Source organism: Aquarana catesbeiana, linkage group LG01 (assembly GCF_042186555.1).
Source record: "Aquarana catesbeiana isolate 2022-GZ linkage group LG01, ASM4218655v1, whole genome shotgun sequence".
NCBI classification, from domain to species: Eukaryota; Metazoa; Chordata; class Amphibia; order Anura; family Ranidae; genus Aquarana; species Aquarana catesbeiana.
The window spans coordinates 737,650,220-737,668,741 of record NC_133324.1 but is presented as its reverse complement, the minus strand read 5'-3'; the positions used below and the strand labels follow the sequence as shown (position 1 = coordinate 737,668,741).

The 18,522-nt window shown below is 43.0% G+C and overlaps 1 protein-coding gene across 1 annotated transcript in view; it reads left to right on the top strand.

Moving 5' to 3' along the window:
* The first annotated feature begins 283 nt into the window (after positions 1-283).
* Positions 284-18,522, top strand: part of LRBA (LPS responsive beige-like anchor protein) — a 1,038,582-nt gene continuing 1,020,343 nt past the window's right edge. Inside the window, exon 1 of the mRNA XM_073604899.1 lies at positions 284-706. Coding sequence (XP_073461000.1) covers positions 506-706 — 201 coding nt within the window. The 5' untranslated portion in view covers positions 284-505. The remainder of the gene's footprint in view (positions 707-18,522) is intronic.

Here is an 18,522-nt window from a genome sequence, read left to right as displayed (position 1 = left end):
ACGGCGCCCTCCCAGCTATGTGTGAAGAGATGGCGGCCTACTGTGGCCCCGCCCCATCCCCGGTGGCCCCGGCTCACATGGCGCCAGGTGAGGCTGACCAGCCGGCTCCCCTCCACTGTGATGCCATTCCTTCTACCTGCGAATAGGAGGGGTCTCTGCGGCGCACAACCCCGTCCAATCACATTGCTAGGAGTACAGGAACACGGTGTACCAATAGGAGCTAGGCTCTGCTAAGAGCCCGCGACTGGCATCCAATGGTGTGCTGGACAGTAGTGACAGCCACCAATAGTATGGCACGGAGGGCGGAGACGTGCTGCCACTTCCTAGGACGCTGCAGCGAGCGAGTGGGGGGTTGGTGAGGGCGCACCTGACAGGAGGAGTTGTCGGTGTACTGAGGACGGTGCCGGTCAGCTTGTCTGCCCAGCTTTGCCAGCACAGGAGACTCTGTGAGCTCGCTCCCTTCTTACCCAGGCACGACGGGCCCTGTGTGCTCCGGCACCGAGCCATGTCCAGCCAGGAGAGACAGGTGCAGACAACAGGTGATGAGAGGAGAACGCCAGCAGAGGGCCCTGACCCCGGGGGAGCCATGGCTCTAGGCCCAGGAGTGCCCATACGAGGGATCCGCATGAAGTTCGCTGTGCTCACTGGATTGCTGGAGGTCGGGGAAGTCAGCACCAGAGACCTGGTGGACACCGTGTTCAACCTGGTGAGTCAGGAGAGGAAGTCAGCCCTGATTGGACGGCTGGCATTCCATTCACTTCTACTACATTTCACATCTATTCTACATTGACCTGGGGGTACCTAGTGACTGTCCTGACCTGGGGGTACCTAGTGACTGTCCTGTCCTGGGGGTACCTAGTGACTGTCCTGTCCTGGGGGTACCTAGTGACTGTCCTGTCCTGGGGGTACCTAGTGACTGTCCTGTCCTGGGGGTACCTAGTGACTGTCCTGTCCTGGGGGTACCTACTTCCTGTGCTGTCCTGGGGGTACCTACTTCCTGACCTGTCCTGGGGGTACCTACTTCCTGACCTGTCCTGGGGTGTGCCCAGTGACTGCCCCGTCAGAGGCTGCCTTTAGGGGGGCAGCTTCCATGTCCTGTCAGTAGGTACCTGCTTTTTCCTGAAAATACCTATTGACTGCATTGTTTTGTAGGTGCCTAATTTATTTTGCCCTGTCTTTTGGGTACTCACTGTGTGTGTGCCCACTTACTGTCTTGCCCTTTGCATGTCTGCTCTGCCCCATCACAGGCTGATTTTAAGTGGGTGCCTACCAGCCTCTCTACCCTGTCTTGTGGGTGCATGCTTGGCCCTGTCCTGACTGTCCTGGGGGTACCTACTTCCTGTCCTGGGGGTACCTACTTCCTGTCCTGTCCTGGGGGTACCTACTGACTGTCCTGGGGGCTACTTAATGACTGTACTGACCTGGGGGCTACTTAATGACTGTCCTGACCTGGGGGGTGCCCAGTGACTGCCCCTTCAGAGGCTGCCTTTAGGTGGGCAGCTTCCATGTACTTACCAGCCTCTCTGCCCTGTCTTGTGGGTGCATGCTTGGCCCTATCCTGTGGGTGCCCACTGATTGACGTGTACTGTGGCTACCTACTATGTCCTGTCGGAGGCTGTTCTGCCCAGTGGGTGCCTACTTTGCCACTGTGTCCTGCTAGGCTTAATGTACACGGGACGTTTATACAACCTCTCCTGAATGATTTAACTTGACAGATAGTAACCCATGTATAAAACATCCGTTTTGCTGCGTTTACATGCCCCATTTGCGTTTAGAAGTGTTTGAAAAAGAATTTTTTTATTTTATTTTTTTTTAAAATAGCCAAAAATGAAAAACACCTGTAAACAAAAAGCGGCTAAATGCGAGTTGCCACTTCTGAAACTTCGGTGTCTGAACTCGTTGTTTTGCCTTCAAAGAAAAGCCTATAAACGCAACTGCCTAAAAACGACAGTAAATGAACCAGTGTACATGTACACATGAGGTAACATTGGATGAGTTCAGGGGTAGCTGAACAAAAGCATCCAACTGCCTCTGAACGTCTGTTTACCCACAACAGTGTACATGAGGCCTTAGTGCCCAGTCTGTGTTGTGCCCTTTGCTTACTTTGTCTTGTTGGTGGCTCCTGTGGTCTGTTTGTGCCTACTGGCTCCCATGTTTTGTGTGGTGCCTTCTAGATGCCCTGTCAAATGGGTGTCCACTTTTTCCTTTTAGCAATTGCTGTGCCTAGTCTAGTGGCTGACATGTCCTATTGATGTCTGCTCTGTCCTGTCACTGGCTGCCCTGGCCTATATGTGCCTGCTGGCCTCCCTGTCCTTGCAAAATATTTTACTACAGTCATACACCCCAGAGCAACGTAGCATGTAAATCATTTTCTTTTCTTTTCTGTGCAAAATTTTGAGCAGTTTAACTAATTCGTTGCCGCCTTTTGCATATATATATAATGCACCGAATGGGTTTTTTGGGGACGATACCGAAAATAAATCTTCCTTGATACCGATAACAAAATAGGCTTTTTTTTTTTTTTTTTTTTTTTTTTATCTATTACCCAAAAAAATTATTGGATATACAAAATTGTGTTACATTCGTATTCATTATATTATTTATATTCAACGTAATCATTAATTTTTTGAAGAAAATAAATTTTTGTATGTATATTTTACAAATAATTTTTTTAAGCTGTTTCTTAAATGCATTTTATGAATTATTATTTCATACAATGCTCAGTGGTTCTGTGCAGAGGGTATGGTAATGGCTCTCCTAGAGATGAAGTGACAGTTTCCCTCTTGGTCTCTTTTCCTATGACTCAATAGTTCTGTTTATGACAAAATACACCATGGGTTTGCCTGATCTGACTTCTCTGTCTGATGTCTATGGCCAGCTTCACCCCACTCGGAACAGTCAATCAGTTTTCAGTTTGCTTTAGTCATAACCATTAACCAATGTGATGGGTTGCTATGACACTCCATACACCCTATGTAGACACTGCAACTTTTTTGCTGTAGATTTATACAGGAAGATAGGCTGCATTTCTTTTGCATGCTGCCTAGTTTATTTATCCTAAGGTCTGGTTTACACCTATGGTTGTGTGTGTTTTTTTTTTTTTTATTTATTTATTTATTTATTTTTTTGTGTGTGCATTTTCAATTTTGTGGAAACACACTACAGTCCATTTAACATGGTTTCCTATGGATGTAGTTCACATCCTGTGCATTTTATGGAAAGGGCCAGGTGTTGTGTTTTTTTTTTTTTTTTTTTTGTTCTATAGACTTCAATGGATTGAAAAAACACAAAATGCACCTGCAATATACAAACTGCACCCTGCATAGGTGTGAACCAGGCTTCAATGAGTTAGTAAACTATTCTTTTCATGATTTGATTTTTATCATATAAGAAAAGAATGCCAATCAGTGTGACAATAGGACATATTTGCCTTTAAACTGGTAGATTTAATTTTGCGGCTTGGTCACGATGGAGCTAGAAATAGGTCATAATGTACACTAGGGAGGCATCAGGTGGATCACTTACAAAGTGTTCGTCTTGCAGCGAGTTATTTTGCCTGAGGCTTTTCCAGGTGTATGGATACATTTCACAGCAGGTGCTTCATAGGTACATCTTCTACAGGGACAAATATGTACACTCAGGTTTAATGTTAAACTACAACGGATGACCCCCATGGATTTGTGATATAGATTCCTAGAGGAAACTTTTCCCTCCTTTTTATAATTTCTTATCGGTTCAGATATCTTATAGGCCTGATTGATGTATTTTTTTACAATGTCATGCTGTCCAGGAAGTGTACATTCATGTCCCGTGTGTGGGCAGGTGCTTGTTCATTGTTAGCACATCTATTACTGTTGGGGAAGTGACTTGATACACAGGGCTTGCCGTTCATGTAGCTACTTGATTTGAACAGAACTAATGTAACTTTTTAGATCTTTTCTTTTCTTGCTCATTCAGCTCAGCTTGGGGAGTGCAGCATTTAAAATTATGAACAGATTGTAGCTGTGTGAGGTGCATGCATAACTACATTTTTGGACATTTAGTTTCATCTTTCACAATCAAGCAGTACCTTGTTAAAAATTGCTGTTGCAGTTTCAATGCAGGAAGAGATAGCTTGTCATCTGATATAGGAGTCCCCTACCTGTCTCAATACAGGTGGAAGTCTGAAATAACTCTTATGTTACCACATGACGATCTGTTGAATACCACTTGTTAAATCTGGTCTATTTACAAATAAAGAAACCATATATACACTCTCTCTAAATATAAATATTGCAGCAGATGACTAAAATAGATATACTGTATAATCAGTTCAGCTCCGGAAGATTTACCCCCCTCCCCCCTTTCTGACCAGGCCATTTTTTTTGCGATATGGCACTGTTAATTTAACTGACAATTGTTCGGCCGTGTGATGCTGTACCCAAATAAAATGTGTGTCTTTTTTTTTTTTCCCCACAAATAGAAGCTTTCTTTTGGTGGTATTTGATCACCTCTGCGGTTTTACATTTTTTTGTGCTATAAACATAAAAGGAATGACGATTTGAAAAAAAAAACGTTTTTTTTTTTTTTACTTTCTGCTAATAAAACCTATCCAATAAAAAATATTGATGAAATCAAATTTCTTCCTCAATGTAGGCTAATATGTATTCTGCTACATATTTTTGGTAAAAAAAAATCCTAAGCATATATTGATTGGTTTGCACAAAAGTTATAGCGTCTGCAAACTATGGGATATATTTATGCAATTTTCATTTATTTATTTTAACTATGTAATAGCGGCAACAGCAACTTCTAGCGGAATATTGCAGTGGACAAATTGGACACTGACACTTTTGACACTCTTTTTAAATGTGTTTTTATTTATTTTTTATTTTATGGGGGGAGACCACTGACATTACGGTGATCAGTGCTAAAATGATGCACTGTCACTGTACTAAGGACACTGGCTGGGAAGGGGTTAACTGTGTGCCTTTCTGGTTTTACTGTAGTGGCTGGAGGTGCCTTTTACTAGGGGAAGGCATAGATCAGGATGCATGCCTTCCTTACTGACAGAATGTCGATCTGCCTTGTTTTCATGTGCATAAACACATTGGCTAATATAGAGCTGTGTTCAGAGGCATTAAAAAAATGCTTCCAGAAGCTGTGTGTGTGTAGCCTTAGACAGGCATAGTAGTTTTAGCATGGAAAACGGACATATTTGGTTCTTTATCTACAGTTTATTTGATCTTCTGAGACAAATTTCAGATGGAAACTGAAAACTAAGCCAGTCATATTTTAGCAGCATTTTTGGTTAAAGCTAAACTTTGGGGCAAATTTAAGAAAATCAAAAAACACCTTCCAGTGAGGCTCCCCCTCTGCATTGCAAAGATTAAATGCTGGTTTTGGTCTAGGGCAGTGATGGCGAACCTTGGCACTCCAGATGTTTTGGAACTACGTTTCCCATGATGCTCAACTACACTGCAGAGTACATGAGCATCATGGGAAATGTAGTTCCAAAACATCTGGGGTGCCAAGGTTCTCCATCGCTGGTCTAGGGTATCAGTAAAATACACTTTCAATCACCTTGTACTTCACTCCCCCAAGGCTTCATCCTCTGCCTGCGACCAGCCCCAGAAGTTGAAAGGAAGGAGAGAAGGGCACTAAATTGTTGCCTCAGGATGTGTTATCAACCCAATAAATACCAGCCACAGAAGTTGCTTAAATTGGAACTTCGCCTAATAAGGGAAATTCCACTCATTCGCCTTCTCCCTCCATCCCTTTTTTGCTGAGACCAGGAACCCATTTATGGCAGGTATGCCCTCCCACTTCGCTTGACTCGCAATCTCCTGGGACACATCACACCACAAGAGGGTGCTGGTCTAAAAAACCATTAAAGTTTAAACATCATTTTGTTATTGGCAGACTTAAAGAGGGAGTCCACCTAAAGCCACCTGCGATGTCGGCAGCTGATGCCGATAACCCGCTCGATTCTCGGCAGCTGCCGCCGCCATCCTAGGTGAGGGAATCAGGAAGTGAAGCGTTGCGGCTTCACTTCCCGGTTCCCTACTGCGCATGCGTGAGTCGCGCTGCTCATTGTAACTGGTCCCCGCTCTCTCCTGGGAGCTGTGTGTTTCCCAGGAGACAGCGCAGAGGGACAGGAAGAGGCATAGACTCCCGTGGGAGTCTATGCTGGAAGTGGATGCAAATACCTGTCTTAGACAGGTATCTGCAACCCCCTCCCCTCTGAAAGGTGCCAAATGTGACACCGGAGGGAGGGAGGGTTCCGAAAAGCGGAAGTTCCATTTTTGTGTGGAACTCCGCTTTAAAGCACTTATCTGACATACTTTATACTATTATACATTGAGTGCTTTTTGGTAGAAAAGCATAGCAGCCAGCCACATGGCAAGTTGCAGTGTCTCAGCATAGGTTAGTATTTCAGCAATGCTAAGGCCATGTTCACATTGATCTGACACGAAAATTGCACAACTTGCGTTCTGACTTTGCCCTGCAACTTCAGGTCTGACTTCAATGAACGTGATCCGACGTTGAAATGATTGTAACTTGACCTTTGACCAATCAAAACAATTCCTTTGCGTTAGAAATCTCACGCCAAATTTACAGAAACAAAAGGTGGGGGGGGGAGGAGAGAGACGACAAACCCCCAAACCCCATTTTATTTATTTTCTCTGAGCACAAGTTGCATGTCACAAGTCGGATCAGTTGAGAGGCTGATCTGACTTGAAAGCGACTTCAATTAAATTGAATGGGCTGAAATCGGACCCAAGTCAGACCAAAGTAGTGCAGTGTTTTTAAAAGTTGGACCAGTTAAGACGGCTCTCATAGGGAACCATTGATTTTGACATGTCATGCGGCTTGTGCTCTCCAAGTCAGAGTGCTTGTTGGACCAGTGAACCGGCCACGAAGAAGAGCTGTATTTATGTATAAGATAGTTATGCATGTAAGTGTTATGTGCACTGAAGTTTATTTTTTTCGTTTTTTGCGGAACTGCCTCACAATAAATAAAGCAACTAATATTAAAATGGCTGCATCGCGATGCAAAGCATTTTGGCAATGACAAAGTGTGTACTCCGTGTCCTCTTGCAGGTGGGCAGCTAGGGGCAGTAAAAGCGCAGATCTGTTTTTACTGCCGACTGGCTGCCCTTATGAAAGGATCCCCAATACAATAAGGCTTAGTCGTAAGCCACAGAAGCCATTTTTCTTTTGCTTAGTCATGCTACTATCTTTACTTAAAATAACATTCAAACAGAGACTGACAGTTACCATTGATGTCACCATTTTTCTTTTGGTGTCAGGAAAACTTGTCAGAAGTGATTCATGCTGATGGCAGAAGAACGATGCAGTAGACAAAAGTGACACTTAGTGCTTTTAATTGAGACACACTATAGGGGGGGGGGGGAGATATGCTTTGTTCATATTTCATGTCTGAAATTTACAAACACATTAAGCTGTATGGCAAATGATTGTGACATTTCAAATAAGTGCCAACGAATGCTGCATTGTGTGTCTTGGACTTTGTACCTCAGTAGTTAGTAGAAGCTGTATAATCGACCATGCTTTTTTATTCTTGGTTTACCATTACTTGAATAAGAAAAGTGTACAAGAGGCGCACATTTTTGTGTAACTGCTTACCGTACGTGTTTATCATGTATGTCAGTTTGGTAAAATTTTGTCTTTTTATTTTAGGGCCTCATTTACACTTGTGATTGAGGGTTAGTAAAACCCCAATGGTTGTGCTGTTTTTTTACAGTTTCCCCTGTTGCTGTTGTGCCAGCGCCCGGGGGGTACATGTGCTGCGGGCAGGTATTATACACCCAATTCAAGTAAAGAGTGCCCTGCTGCAGCTACCTTGGAACCTCGATTATTCTGTAATTAGGGGAGGTAGGAACGCATTACAGTGGCTCCTCACTGCCTGTCTATTACTGTCTAAAGTGTGGTCCAAAAGAGAATCATGCTTCAAACAGCAAAATCGGTCTAAACGAAGCCTATAGCATATGTAAATCCAGTAGGGCTGTAACAACTAATCGTTTAATCGACATCTAATCAATTATGAAATTGATTACTATTTTCATAATCGCTTAATCGGCCAGTAACATAATGGGGTTAAAAGGTAACACGAGCCCTTTTTAGTACAAAAAGAGCAAATCGATACTGTAAATATTACTAACTTTTTTACTTAGAACTCACAGTTTTACAGTAAAAAAAAATGAACCCCTTACAATAGTGATTATCTGCTCCCCTTTTTTTTTTTTTTTTTTTTTTTTACCCCATTATGTTACTAAACGTCTTAGACCTGGTTCACAGCTATGTGTGTTGTGTGTGGTGTTTTTTTTTTTTTTTTTCAGCTGCTGCGTATTTGGAAAGGGTCAACGCAAAATGGTTCTATATACTAAAATGGAGAAGCTGCAGAAAAGCATGTAATGAGTTTTTTCAGCAATTTGTTTATTTATTTTTATTTATTTATTTTTTTCTGCCCAACAACAAATTGGCCAAAAAATGCAAAAACGCAAAATGAATGTTCAAAATTTTCTCTTGTTTTTAAAATGTAATTTCTGATCGAAAACTACATACACTGTCTGAAAATTCCTTTTTGACCAAGAAGTTTCCTATTATTTCCAAATTTTCCCGTCACTGTAGTTGAAAATGAACGCCCATTAGAAAATTTAACGAATGCATATAGATATTTAAGAATAAATTGCCTTTTTTTTTTTTTTTTTTATTTTACATATTAACTAAATTATACACCACCCTTTTTTTTTTTTTTTTTTTTGGTGGTGTATATAGGCGAACTAATCTGTTATGAAAATAATCGTTGGTTGCAGCCCTAAAACCCAGTCACTAAAGTCTCATAAGGTTAAATCATTTTTAATATTTGAACTCTTAAGCTTTGAATGAAATAGTTAACCCCCAATCTTTTTTAACCGTTTCAGCATTCCTTTTTTTTTTTTTTTTTTTTTTTTTATAGTGCTCTTTTGTAAGAGTACTTTTTTTTTTTTTTTTTTTTTCCAGCAGGTACCAGTCCCCCTGCAGTCCAGATTTTGCACGTGCACAGTAGGGGACCAGTTGTACTGAAACAAAAAGTTGCAACGGTACAAAGTGTGGTAAAGTGGGCAGAGTATAATCCACCTCGTGTGGTAATATGCCAAGCAAACGTGAATAATGGCCACGGATTGATGCCACCATACAAAAATGGATCAAATAAAAGCGGATGCACTTCTGCGATAAGAAAAATATATATAAGCAATTAAATAGAAAGTGCCACAGTGCTAGATGAGATAAACAATCACCCCTCAATAGGTGAAAGAAAAATCTGCAGATATGGACAAATGACTTCCCAAGTGAATGCTCACAACCAAAATTCATATATAAAGTGAAAGCAATTAGATGTAAAGTGACTCAGTGCTTAATGAAATATAACTGTGAATAAGAAAAATACCTTCCCAAATAAATTGCTCACAACCAAAATTCATACACAAGTGATGCCGGTGACTCAAAATTAATCGCTAAACATAAATAATAATAAATAATGACGCTGATACAGAATAAATAAAGTCACTTCTTCTAAGTGAGCTAAAAAATGTATCTAGGCAGTGATAAAGTGACATATAGTGCAGTATAAAATATTATACTGCACTATATGTCACTTTATCACTGCCTAGATACATTTTTTAGCTCACTTAGAAGAAGTGACTTTATTTATTCTGTATCAGCGTCATTATTTATTATTATTTATGTTTAGCGATTAATTTTGAGTCACCGGCATCACTTGTGTATGAATTTTGGTTGTGAGCAATTTATTTGGGAAGGTATTTTTCTTATTCACAGTTATATTTCATTAAGCACTGAGTCACTTTACATCTAATTGCTTTCACTTTATATATGAATTTTGGTTGTGAGCATTCACTTGGGAAGTCATTTGTCCATATCTGCAGATTTTTCTTTCACCTATTGAGGGGTGATTGTTTATCTCATCTAGCACTGTGGCACTTTCTATTTAATTGCTTATATATATTTTTCTTATCGCAGAAGTGCATCCGCTTTTATTTGATCCATTTTTGTATGGTGGCATCAATCCGTGGCCATTCACGTTTGCTTGGCATATTACCACACGAGGTGGATTATACTCTGCCCACTTTACCACACTTTGTACTGTTACTGATTGATGGAATAGCGCCACATATTTTTACTTTTTAGTTGTTTTTTGGGGAACTGAGTGAACCTATCTATGTGAGCGGCTCTCCATCGGGTATTTTACCGTCAGTTTTACTAATCCTTTACTCATATTGTGGTTTTGCGCACTGGTTCTCACATATCCAAAAAGTTGCAACGGACCCCCAAATCCCAGATGGAGGCACTGAACCTGACGAGTTCAGGTTCTCAGAAGACAGCGCTGGACTTCATGGCCTGGTAAATGTGTTTTGTAAATGCAACGCAACTACAGTACTTGTTGCTGTTCACTTTTTGCAAGACCAGGGGTAATTCTTCTTTAACATACACACCCAATCTTTGCTGCTGATTTGCTTCTGTAGAAATGTATTTGGTGATCTGACCATGCCTGTGCAAAGTCTAGCTACCAATCTTAAAGTGGCACTGTGCCAGTTGCCTTTTTTTGTAAGTGTAAACTAATATATATGTTCACCTATTCTTTCAAACTTTTTGAGTTTTGTTGCTGCTTATCCTTTGTTCTGTGGCCCTGAATTTGTGTATAGCAGTGCTGTTTGCTGGGGATAACTTTTAGTGGTTCCCAATCTCCAGTTCGCAAGGAGTGCCAACAGTGCAAGTATTCCAGACAACCGCAGTGTGGCTCAGTCATGGTGCAAAGGAGGCACCCATGTGGTGTAGAAGTGTGAGTTTTGAAAAAATTTGACCTGTTTTGTCAAATGAGGACTGGTTTTGGATTTTGAAAATTGAAACCGCATCTACAATGACAAGAATGGTGCAATAGAAATGTGGAGGTGCAATCAACAGGGATGTGATTGATGTTAGGTTTAAACATTAATTGGGTTGCTGTGTTTCTAATTTTAATTTATTTATTTTTAATTTTTATTATTATTATACAGGATTTATATAGCGCCGACAGTTTACGCAGCGCTTTACAACAACATTAGGGCAGACAGTACAATACAATTCAATACAGGAGGAATCAGAGGGCCCTGCTCGTTAGAGCTTACAATCTAGGAGGGAGGGTCAAGTTATACAAAAGGGTAATAGCTGTGGGGGATGAGCTAATGGAGAAAATAATGCAGTTGTTAGATGGAGGCAGGATAGGCTTCTCTGAAGAGGAAAGTCTTCAGGGATCGCCTAAAAGTGGATACATTTGGAGACAGTCTGACAGATTGGGGTAGGGAATTCCGGAGGATGGGCGAGGCTCGGGAGAAGTCCTGGAGGCGGATATGGGAGGAGGTGATGAGGGAGCTAGAGAGCAGGAGATCTTGGGAGGAACGGAGATGGCGTTTAGGTTGGTATTTTGAGACTAGGTTAGTGATGTAGCTGGGGGCACAGTTGTGGATGGCTTTGAAACTTATTGTTAGTATTTTGAATTTAATTCGTTGGGCGAGTGGCAGCCAATGGAGGGATTGGCAGAGAGGGGTAGCAGACACTGATCGGTTTGTAAGGTGGATGAGTCTGGCAGCAGCATTCATGATGGACTGAAGGGGGGATAGTCTATTTAAAGGTAAGCCAATGAGGAGGGAGTTGCAGTAGTCAAGGCGAGAGATAACCAGGGAGTGAATCAGGAGCTTTGTAGTTTCACTGGTTAGAAAGGGACGTAGTTTAGAGATGTTGCGGAGGTTGAGGCGGCAAGCTTTGGAAAGTGATTGGATGTGGGGCTGAAAGGAGAGTTCAGAATCTAGGATAACACCTAGCACCCTGACATGTGTGGACGGGTGGATGGTTTTGCCATTGCTCTTGACAGAGAAGTCAGGGGAAGAGGCACGTGGGGGAGGAAATATTATAAGCTCAGTTTTGGACAAGTTGAGTTTGAAGAAGTGGTGTGACATCCATACAGATATGTCAGTTAGTAAGTTAGTGATGCGTGAAGAGACTGATGGAGTGAGTTGAGGGGTGGAGAGATAGATTTGTGTGTCATCAGCATAGAAATGATATTGAAAGCCATGAGAGGCTATCAGCTGACCCAGGGAAGAGGTGTAGATTGAAAATAAAAGAGGTCCAAGAACAGAACCTCGGGGGACCCCGACAGAGAAGGGAAGAGGAGTGGAGGAAGTAGAATTGTAAGTGACACTGAAGGTGCGTTGGGATAGGTAGGATGAGAGCCACTGAAGAGCACAGTCACGGAGACCGATGGAGTGAAGTTTTTTGAGGAGGAGGGGGTGGTCAACCGTGTCAAAGGCAGCTGAAAGGTCCAGAAGTAGGAGTACAGAATAGTGTCCGTTGGTTTTTGCAGTTAGTAGGTCATTTGTGAGTTTTAAAAGAGCAGTTTCTGTGGAGTGTTGAGGGCGAAATCCAGATTGAAGGGGATCAAGAAGGTTGTTTTTAATGAGGTGGTCACTCAGTTGGTTGTAAACCAGGCGTTCAAGGAGTTTAGAGGAAAAGGGGAGCAAGGAGATAGGGCGTAGGTTGTCAAGATTGGTAGGGTCCAAGGATGGTTTTTTGAGTATGGGAGTGACCACTGCATGTTTTAGAGCATTGGGGAAGACGCCAGAGGTGAGGGAGAGATTGAAGATGTGGGTTAGAGAGTGTAGGATGGGGTCAGAGGGTGACCGTAGCATTTGAGAGGGAACAGGGTCCAGGGGACAGGTAGTTAGGTGGGTGATAGAAAGGAGTTTAGCAACTTCATCTGGAGTAGTAGATTTGAATAGAGGTAGTGTCAGTTGTATCTGTTGACATGGGGTCTTAGCTGGGGGAGATACCTGTAGAGTGGAGATTTCATCACGGATTGTATCAATCTTGTTTTTGAAGTGATTAGCGATTTCCTGGGCAGTGAGTAAATCAGTGGGGGGAGGCGGTGGAGGACAAAGTAGAGAGTTGAAGGTAGAGAAGAGTTTACGGGGATTGGATGAGAAGGTATTAATAAGAGTTGTAAAATAGGTTTGCTTGGCAGTGTGGAGGAAAGAATAGTATTTTTGGAGGGCAGATTTGTATTGGTTGAAGTCTTTGAGAGACTTATGCCGCGTACACACGGTCGGACTTTTCGTCTACAAAAGTCCGACAGACTTTCGGCGGACTTGCAGCAGACTTTCTAACAAACGGACTTGCCTACACACGACCACACAAAAGTCCGACGGATTCGTACGTGATGACGTACACCGGACTAAAATAAGGAAGTTCATAGCCAGTAGCCAATAGCTGCCCTAGCATGGGTTTTTGTCCGTCGGACTAGCACACAGACGAGCGGATTTCGGGGTCCGTCGTAGTTACGACGTAAAGATTTGAAGCATGTTTCAAATCTAAAGTCCGTCGGATTTGAGGCTGAAAAAGTCTGCTGAAAGTCCGGAGAAGCCCACACACGATCGGATTACCAGCCAGCTTTAGTCCGTCGGCGTCCGTTTGACTTTTGTAGACGAAAAGTCCGACCGTGTGTACGCGGCATTAGTCTTGTGCCACAGACGCTCAAGAGCGCGACTACGTTTTTTGAGAATTTTAGTGTCATCTGTTTGCCAGGGTTGTAGGGGTCGAGGCCTGATTCTGCGTGTAGTGAGGGGAGCGAGCTTGTCCAGGGTGGAGGACAGAGAGATTTATTGTAGATGGATATGGCTTGGTTGGGGCAGGACAGGGGGGAGATTTTGTCATAGAGGTGGTCGGTAGCAGAGTAGAGGAGAGAGGAGTTGAAGTTGCGAAAGTTTCTACGGGTGACGGTTAGGCGATTGGAGGGAAAGGTGGTGGAAGACAGGGGGAGAGAGAAACTAATAAGGTGGTGGTCGGAGAGAGGAAAAGGATTGTTTGGAGTGCATAGGTAGGAGAATACAAGGTCAAGGGTGTTGCCATCAGAGTGAGTAGAAGCCTGTACCCATTGCTTCAGGTCAAATGAAGAGGTTAGACTAAGAAGTTTAGAAGTAGCAGGAATGTTTATATTAGCAGGGATGTTGAAATCACCGAGAAGGATTGTGGGAATTTCCGAAGAGAGAAAGTAGGGTAGCCAGGCAGAAAACTCATCAAGGAAAGTCGATAATGGTCCAGGGGGCCGGTAGATCACAGCAATTCTTAGGGAAGTGGGAGAGAATAGACGTATACAGTGGGCTTCGAATGATGAGAGTGAAAAGGAGGGAGGAGGGTGAATAACCTGGAAGGTGCTCTGTGGGGATAGGAGGAATCCCACTCCACCTCCCTTGCGTCCATTAGGCCTGGGGGAGTGAGTCCAGTGAAGGCCACCCTGGGAGAGGGAAGCAGGAGAAGGGGTGTCATATTCGTGGAGCCAGGTTTCTGTGAGAGCAAGTAGATTAACCACTTGACATCCGGAGGACGTCATATGACGTCCTCGAATTTCGGGGCTTATATCTGAATGATGTCTGAGGCTACAGACATCATTCAGATACCGGCATTTTCAGCCGGCGATTCCGTACACCATAAGAACAATCATAGCGGCTGTTCCGCCGCTTGATTGTTCTTACGGGCGGCGGGAGGGGACGTCCCCCCCCTCCCGCCGCCCTCCGGTGCTACTACCGACTCACCTCAGCGATCGGTGAGTCGGATAGCGGATCTGCCGGCGCCGGATGTTCACCATAGAGATTTCCGGCGGACCAGATGGTCGCCGGAGTCTCTATGATCGTTAGGAGGCCGGGCGCGATGTTATGACGTCACGCCCGGCCTCTGCATTCAAAAAAACGGCGCCGCTTCAGCTGTGAAGCGGCGATCGTTTTATTTTTTTTTTTGATTTTAGGCTTCCCAGCCTAGAGGTGAGATGTGGGGTCTTATTGACCCCATATCTCACTGTAAAGAGGACTGATCGTCTCATATTCCTATTACAAGGGATGTTTACATTCCTTGTAATAGGAATAAAAGTGATCAAAAAAAAAAAAAATTTTTTAAAGTGTAAAAATAAAAATTTTTAAGTAAAATTAACAATAAAAAAAAAAAAAAAAATTTTTAAAGCGCCCCTGTCCCCGTGAGCTCGCACGCAGAAGCGAACGCATACGTAAGTCCCGCCCACATATGAAAACGGTGTTCAAACCACACATGTGAGGTATCGCCGCGAACGTTAGAGCAAGAGCAATAATTTTGGCCCTAGACCTCCTCTGTAACTCAAAACATGTAACCAGTAAAAAATGTTAAAGCGTCGCCTATGGGGATTTTTAAGTACCAAAGTTTGGCGCCATTCCACGAGCGTGTGCAATTTTGAAGCATGACATGTTAGGTATCTATTTACTCGGCGTAACTTCATCTTTCACACAATGCAAAAAAATTTGGCTAACTTTGCTGTTTTGTTTTTTTTTAAAGCATGAAACTGTTTTTTTTTCAAAAAAAACGCGTTTGAAAAATTGCTGCGCAAATACCGTGCAAGATAAAAAGTTGCAATGACCGCCATTGTATTCTCTAGGGTCTCTGCTAAAAAAACATATATAATGTTTGGGGGTTCTATCTAATTTTATAGCAAAGAAATGATGATTTTTGACATGTAGGAGCGAAGTGTCAGAAATGGCCTGGATGTGAAGTGGTTAAAGGAATTAGTGACAAAGAGGTCATGAACAGCAGTGAGTTTGTTGCAGACAGAGCGGGCGTTCCAGAAGGCGCAGGAGAGAGTGAGGCTGGTGTTGGCAAGAAGAGGAATGGAGACTAAATTGTGTAGATTGCGACTACTGCCAGAGGGTGTAGGGTGATGGTGATGGGTGTGTTGGGGACAGTTAAATAAAGTGGGCCCAGGGTTTGGGGAAATATCTCCAGCGATTAGGAGAAGCAGAAGAGTGAGGGAGGTAATATGAGAATATGATTTGTATGAGGGGACATGCTTCAGTATCCTGGGGGGTATGTTAGCAAGTGGGCTTAGAGTTAGAAAGAGGTGATGAGTGCAGTAATAGGGGGAGGGGAGAAGTGAGGGTGATATGTACAGGTTGTGGGGTGGAGCAGAGGGATGTAGAAAAGAGAGTTTGAGGAGAGAGGCAGCAATTGTGAAAAGGAGGAGAGGTAAAGAGTGCATGTTTCAGGGAGGAAGATGATAAAATTTGGAAATGGGGTCACCTGCAGTCTTTTATAGTTTGCTTTGTGCAAATCGCTGAAGTGCAAGAGCAGAAGTGTCACTTATTTTCAGAACCCCACTTCTTTGGAAGAACCCCTGTATGTGCAGCCCCCTGTATGTGTTCCCCCGTAAGGAAGGCCTTGTTTTTATACTGTGTGTTGGGTGTGGGTTGAATCTGACAATTAATCAATTAGGAGGGCATATTAGCAACACAGCTAGCAGGGCATAACTTTCACACCACAATCAAACTGCAAGGGGACTAAAAGGCCAAAATTGTAAAGATAAGGCAACCCATAATTTAGGTAAGACTTAATGGCTAAATAAACATTGAAATAATGTGAGCATGGCTACAGATGGAGTTGAAACAGTGGTGACAAACAGATTTACCCAATAAGCTTTTTTGCAGTCATGCAATGTTCAGTTTTAAGGTATGTGGAGATATAAACGCAGGTTTACCTGTGAAGAGAGAAGAAGATGTTCAGGTGGATTGGGCAAGAGCAGAAGTGTCACTTATTTTCAGAACCCCACTTCTTTATTTATTTTATTATCATATTTTGTTTGTGCTTAGAAGTATCAAGCGGATGATATATTGACATTCCATCAGCCACCCTTTTGTTAAATGGAATCATCACAACTCTGGCACCACGCTATGGTTTTTTCCCTTATAGCTGTCCAACTTGTTTTTCCTGTTGGTTGCGAAAATCTTGGAAAGTGAGGTAGCTGGTAGCTAAACAGATTGTAGCTTAGCATACATATATCTAAATTTATTTATGTATTTTTTTTTTTTTTTTTTTTTTCAGGTTTGGATAATATGGGTAAGTATTAGAACACCTCTCAAAGGGAAATCTCACCAATAGTACACAGATGACGTTTTAACCTATCCCTATTTAAAAAAACAAAACAAAAAATGAACGTAGAATCTGTACTGAGAGAAATACTCTGGCTGCAGTTACTGACAATGCTAGTTGTCGTGCTAATTCATTGGCAATTTAAAGGATGAATTCACCTTCACCAGTAAAAAGGACTTTACTAATCTTTCACTCCAGCAGGAGTGTCTTTCACTATCAGTAATAAACAAGTATTTATTTTTGCAGTGGGAGGTGAGTCCCGGTGTGTGTGTGTGTGTGTGTGTGTATTATATATATTTTTTTTCTCACAAAAGCGAGTTCAACCCTCACATTTTTGTAAATATTTTATCTTTTCATGTGACATCACTGAAGAAATGACACTTTACATTGTAGTGAGTGTACATCTTGTATAACTGTGTAAGTTTGCTGCCCCTCAAAATAACTCAACACACAGCCAATAATGTCTAAATCGCTGGCAACAAAAGTGAGTACACCCCTAAGTGAAATTGTCCAAACTGGGCCCAATTAGCCATTTTTCCTCCCTGATGTCATGTGTCTCGTCAGTGTTACAAGATCTCAGGTGTAAATTGGGGAGCAGGTGTATTAAATTTGGTGTTATCGCTCTCACTCTCTCATACTGGTCACTGGAAGTTCAACATGGCACCTCATGGCAAAGAACTCTGAGGACCTGAAAAAAAGCCCAAAAAAATGGTCGACCAAAGAAGCTGAGTGCACATGCTCGGTGTCATATCCAGAGGTTGTCTTTGGGAACTAGACGTATGAGTGCTGCCAGCATTGTTGCAGAGTTTGAAGGGGTGGGGGGGGTCAACCTGTCAGTGCTCAGACCATACGCCACACACTGCATCAAATTGGTCTGCATGGCTGTGGTCACAGAAGGAAGCCTATTTAAAGATGATGCACAAGAAAGCCAGCTAATGCCGCGTACACACGCCCAGACTTTCTGACAGAAAAAGTCTGATGGGAGCTTTTGGTCAGACATTCCGTCCGTGTGTATGCCCCATCGGACTTATTCTGTCGGCAGTTCCGACAGACTCAGATATAGAACATGTTCTAAATCTCTCCGTCGCAAATGCCGATGGAGTTTAGACAGTTCGCAAGTCCGGCCGTGTGTATGCGGCATAACAGTTTGCTGAAGACAAGCAGACTAAAGACATGGTTTACTGGAAACATATCCTGTGGTCCGATGAGACCAAGATAAACGTATTTGGTTCAGATGGTGTCAGGCGTGTGTGGTGGCAGCCAGAGGAGGAGTACAAAGACGAGTGTGTCTTGCCTACAGTCAGGCACGGTGGTGGGAGACTCATGGTCTGGGGCTGCATGAGTTCTGCCGCCCCAGGAAGCTACAGTTCATTGAGGGAACCATGAATGCCAACATGTACTGAAGCTGAGTATGATCCCCCTCCCTTTGGAGACTGGGCCGCAGGGCAGTATTCAAACATAACAACCTCAAACACACCTCCAAGACGACCACTGCTTTGCTAAAGAACCTGAGGGTAAAGGTGATGGACTGGCCAAGCATGTCTCCAG